This window comes from Phaethon lepturus, unplaced genomic scaffold (genome assembly GCF_000687285.1).
Source record: "Phaethon lepturus isolate BGI_N335 unplaced genomic scaffold, ASM68728v1 scaffold11766, whole genome shotgun sequence".
In the NCBI taxonomy this organism is placed as follows: domain Eukaryota; kingdom Metazoa; phylum Chordata; class Aves; order Phaethontiformes; family Phaethontidae; genus Phaethon; species Phaethon lepturus.
Genome location: NW_010546961.1, coordinates 13,139 through 18,734, shown reverse-complemented (window position 1 = coordinate 18,734; position 5,596 = coordinate 13,139). Strand labels below are relative to the sequence as shown.

Sequence of the window (5,596 nt, the reverse complement as noted above, 5' to 3'; positions counted from 1 at the left end):
TTCCATTGGTGGAGTAGCATTTTTAATGAACCTGGGGTCTAATTTTCCTAAGCTGAGCACTGCTGAGGGTACCACGCAAGGTAACTACAATTTCTTTAAATATGGAAGAAACACTACTGTGAATCTCTCCTGAGGCCCTGCAGATGAATGATCTTGCTTAACTTTTTTTTTTCCTTCAGTTATCCTGGTTATATATGCAATTATCAATTTACCCATACACTCAATGAGTCTCATCCCATTTTAGCTAAAAATTTCTTTTCTGCTGCATGTTTGTACACAAGACTAAAATCTGTATGGGGAAAAGTGTTGTATTCCAATATAGTGTTTTGACAAAGAGGGAAAATAAAGAAATCTATTAAAAATTCTGGCAGTAAAGGGTTTTTTTGAAATTTTTTATAAAACTGTACCAAGGAGTAAACTTCAAAGAAATCAGACAATGCATATAAAAATAGTTTTCAGTGGCTCTGGAGGGAAAAAAATAGCAAAAATAAAAGGAAATAGATGAAAAAAGTTAGCAAATAATAGTTTCTGTTTTTCTTTCTTCACATTACTGAGCATCCTCTAGAGGTTGTTCTGGGATCCCCCTAAAATAAGACATACATAGTTGAACTCAATTCTTACTAGCTTTTATATTGTAAGCCTAGACTCTGGTTATCACCTCAGTTATTAAAAGCTTTTTTTTATTTTTGTAGTTTAGTTATATTCAGGGAACATCACACCTACAGAGAAAGCATAGCACACGTCACAGTCTACTGCCAGGATTACAACACTGCTGCTCTGGCTGTGGTTTTCTATAATCAGTTGACTGGTTCATCTCCATATTTTCACCACTGATACAGATGACAAATGAAAATTGTGATGTCATTAGCTTTAGAACAGGAAGTTCCTTCTGTTATTTCAAATTATATTTCCATTTGAGAGTTCTATGCTGCATAGCTGCTGCTTTGGGTAAAAAAAAAAAAAAAACAACCACAAACTTTGTTTCAGTTGCTTTAAACTAAAAAAGCTTTCAGAATTCAACCTCAAGCCTGCACAGAATGAGTTCTTTGTGAAAAGAGCTACTAATGGCCATTGATCAGGAGAACAAGTCACCTGAGTTCAAAATAAATTTAAAATATTTTCTGGTGTCACCTGTATGAAGTATCTTTCTCCTTTTCACTCTGCCTACTGCTAGGCAGTTATTTCACAGTGCTTAACTAAGGGTTATGAAAACATACAGGTGGTATTATTGAGAAAAAAATCAAGTTTATTTCAGATGTAGCAGGTAGATACTACCAGAAAATAAACCAATAAGCTGAAGCTTGCAGCAAAACAAGCACTCCCCCTTTCCTGGTTTTTAGTGGCTATATTTCCCCAATGATTATATTCTGCTTACAACAAGAATGCCACCGACTCTTTTTTCATACAGAAGTAAATACTGGAATGGGAGGAACACTGACTGCTCAGACAAATCTTACTAAGCCTAAAAATAGTCTATGTCATTGCAATTCTGTAGATCTGTGGTCTGTTGCATACTTTCATAGCTACCCTGGCATCCTGACGTGGCATTAGCCACTGCTTGAACTGTGTCATTATTGATTCAAACAGCAATTCCTGGAAGAATCACTCACATTATATTCTCTCTGTGCATTGTAGTAATGCTGCAGGGTTGCAAGCCATCCTGAGATTGTCTTCTGTAAGCATCCATTGGAAAAATGGATCAGGAAGCTCAGAGATGGCAAAAGTTGAAGGGATCCCCACTAAATCTTATGCCTGGTTAATCCAACCAGCGAGGCACAAGTTAAACATCCGCTCTGCATCTTATTACCTGTTGGTTGAAAAGGTCTTCCTCTCCAAACTCTGCTTCATCCTCTTCCTCTTCGTTCTCTCGCATGACTACTGATTTAGTAACACTTCTCACTGCAACTTCCTACACAAAATGACAGATAAGGAGATGGCCAGTAGTCGGTATCCATCTCTATTTTTTGCTATATCACCAATAAAATACCTCTATTAAATTTTGCAGGGTTTAAAGCCCTAGATTTAACGTTAGCTATGCAAGCAAATACTGGTAATATCCTGCAAACCACAATAACATTACTATTTTTATGCACTAAAAAGCATGGTAATGTAATTTAGCTTTAGGAATGTTCTTTCGTTATCTAGGGATTTGAGAGGAAGCAGCCATGTTTCAGGTGGTCATTACTCAGTTTTATACAAGCTCATAGCAGACCCACCTAGGAGCTGTCTAAGACATACTGTAATGTGAGAAACTAAAATTTCTCAGTATGGTTACACAGCATTAAGAATATTCCGAATTTCTACTAAATATTCTATATTAATTGCATGTATCAGTTATCAGGACAATCTTCCAAACCAGGAACTAAAAAGAGTTCTAAAACCCCAGGAAGCTTCTTTTATTACTAAATTATTTTTAACACTTCTTAGTAGTAAGAAACTCTTCTGTACACTTGCACCCTTGAAATCATAGGTGCAAATTTCTACTTGTGGAAAAAGTCGCCCTAAACATACACTTCTAACCAGGGATATTTGATGTAACCACAGTGGGAATGGACATTTGAAATTTTGATTTGAAATTTTTTCAGATTTCGTTTAACCGACTCTATTTGAATACTTAGCCAGTTAGCTTTCTATTTGTGCAAATGATCCTCCTTTCCGCCTCCTTGCCAGAAGAAAAGGCAGCATGAAAACTGATACAGCTGTGGTCTGTTTCACTTTCCTATTTCTCTCAGATCACTGGAATAATGTCACATTTATGAATAATGGCCAAAGCATGATCCTCCCTTGCATGAGGGTGGTTTAAAAAAAAAAAAAAAGTCAGTTGTGGACAGATGTAGGACAATGAAGAATGCACAGGAATCCATGCCAAACGCAAATTTGCGATATACTCCACCACTGAAAGGACCACTATCTTCCTACATTAATTTTCACACTGTACCCCAGAATACTGTAGGTACTATATACTGTAACTTTGAATTGCCAGCAATACTTATTGTCTTTGTCTCTTCTAAAAATATACTCAAATTCCAAAAAAGTTCTCTACTAGCACGGTGTTTTTCTAAAATAAGAAAAAAAGTCTACAGATGTTATCAGGATGATGATCAGTTTTCAAAAATTTCCCAAAAATCTGAGACACATACAGATCTTTAATTATTTCAGTGTTATAAACTGTCTTATTTTAGAAGACAATAGGGGGTATCTTAAAATCAGGATTTTGTCACTGCCCCCAAATTAAAGAGTTTGGGAGATAACCTGCCCCACAGCTTTTTCTTCTACAGACACAGCCTACCTCTCCTTCAGAGTTTACGAGGTATGTGCGGATATTTCCTCCGGTGCCCCAGCTGCCTTGATTCTTCCACACAAGAACAGAAGGGGGGCTGTGAGATACGCCTGCATCTGCACCCCAAATCTAGTGAGAAAGACATTTTGTAATTAGCTAATTATGCACATTTTATTTTTAAATCTACAGAACTCCCTAATTCTCCTACTTCTAAATTGTTTCTGAATTCCAATGGCATTTTATCCTGCTTTTACCTACACCATTACTTGTAGTAATATATTATTCTCAGTCTACAACAAAAAGTAACACTACTTTTTGTAGTAGTTACAAAGAAAGAAAAAGAAAACTAAGAGAAAAAATTATTTAATATTACAGTCATCAATTCTTTTCTGAATATACAAATTTCTCCTACCACTGTCTCAATGACTATACTGTATGGAGCCAAGACATAAAATGCAGCTTGTAGTGTATCAATTTAATCTTTTATATGTATCTAAGCAATTGATACTTAAGTAGAAATAGCTGGAACTGACCAAAAGAAAGGACTTTTTTTTTTTCCTTCTGAAAGAACATCTGTTGCAGACTAACAATAAAATATGAAACTTAAATTTTTATATTTCATTAAGAGGTTGAGCGTATTAGTGTTCCAAACCTGGCCAAAGGTATCTGAAAATAAACAGCCCTTAACCCACTCCCCAAAACACTTCTTTCTTCAACTTCCTCTGGGCCTGAAATGATCTTAAATACTGAAGTGCTACTACAGAAACTAATTCTGTTCTGCATTTTTATAACTGAAATCCTGCTCCTCTAAAGTGAGATCCATAAAACCAAAAGTTATTTACCAAATAAGGCTGTACCAAACATCAGATTTGCAACTGCCACAGCATCAAAAGAGTATGTTGTTGACTTACTGTAACAGTCTGCCCAGCTCTGAGGACATACTTAGGAGTAAATTTGTAAGCAATTTCTTCTCCATCTCCAATTTGCCTTTTCAGTCTCCAGTTACCCAAAGACTGATCCTAATGGAGAGAGCCTTAAGGTTATTTAGTGTGAGCAAAACAGAGCAAACAAGCATCAGAGCTTTCCTAGGTCTCTTTGCTATTAAAATAATGTGAATATAAATTTATTTACATGGTTGTTAAACATCTGCATTCTAACTTGAAAGTACTTTTCTATACCCAATAGTAGTCGAAAGTGTAAGTCCCATAAAGTCATTCAGCAGAATTTAAAAAGATACACATTTCACACAAAAAAGTTCCACTAGAGCCAGCAAGGCTATTTACATGAGGTACCAGCACACACATTTAGACATTTGGGACACAAACTATGTTCTCTTCCTGCAGCAAACATTAGACTCTGTTAGCACGCTGTAACATTCAACTTTCAAATGCCCCTGTTAATTGTTGCAGGATGCTGCACCTTGAGATGTTGCTCCTGTTCCCCAAGTGACTCCACCTACTTGTGCTACAAAAGGCTGCCTAGCACTTCAGTATAGCTCCTCCACATTTTCTAGGAGTTCTGCTGACACTTACCTTCTCTGAGTTGTTCTTCAGTTGAACGTATTTGCCCTCCAGGTCTATCTCTTCTATGCTGATATTTCCTGTAGCTGAAGCTTGCTGGGACATTTGGAAGCTACTGCTACTACTGCTGCCGCTAATACTTCCAGTGCCAATTCCACTTGTTCCACTGCCTGAAAGCTCCTCTGCTTCAATACGTTTTCTCTTGCCTCGGAAAGAGCGAACAAGTGAAGTACTGCTACTGCTGCTGCTGGAGGTGGCCCGAGAGACTGTTACACGGGAGGAGGGACTCGGAGAGAGCTTCAGCCTTAACACAATGAAGCAAGCATTTTAATTAACTCATACAGGGAGCTACGCACAGAGCAGTTATACTACAACATACTCAGTAACCAGACTGTAATAAGCCCCAAGGCTGAAAGCAGCCTCCCTGTATGTGTCAGGAGGACTGCATATAATAGAAGGCAGGGGGCGGGGGAAGATTTCTCTTAGTACGATTATGTGACATGGAAAGCAATGAGAGCAACACAGATCACTTAAGCATCCCCTCCACTATATCTACTACTAAACACACTATTCTTGAGCCACATCATTTAAAAACAGGAAAACACAGAAGTATAAGCACTTAAAATAAAAAAAGGAGGTGAATGTCAAGCACAAAATTATATATTCCACTGTACTCTGAGACCATTATAGCAATAAAATAAAGACTCTGTTCAGATGAGAACACTGCAAGTGTTCCATGTAAGTGCTCCATGCAACACATTGTGGTGTAAAGCCGGTATAACTTCAGTGAAACAAA

At 37.3% G+C, this 5,596-nt stretch overlaps 1 protein-coding gene across 1 annotated transcript in view; it reads right to left on the bottom strand.

The window, feature by feature from the left end:
• Window positions 1-383: 383 nt before the first annotated feature.
• The window catches only part of LMNB2 (lamin B2), a 14,443-nt gene continuing 9,230 nt past the window's right edge, over window positions 384-5,596 (bottom strand). Inside the window, exons 6-10 of the mRNA XM_010289482.1 lie at window positions 4,813-5,104; window positions 4,192-4,299; window positions 3,290-3,409; window positions 1,808-1,909; window positions 384-584 (exon numbers count right to left, since the gene is read on the bottom strand). Of these exons, the coding sequence (XP_010287784.1) occupies window positions 543-584; window positions 1,808-1,909; window positions 3,290-3,409; window positions 4,192-4,299; window positions 4,813-5,104 (664 nt within the window). The 3' untranslated portion in view covers window positions 384-542. The remainder of the gene's footprint in view (window positions 585-1,807; window positions 1,910-3,289; window positions 3,410-4,191; window positions 4,300-4,812; window positions 5,105-5,596) is intronic.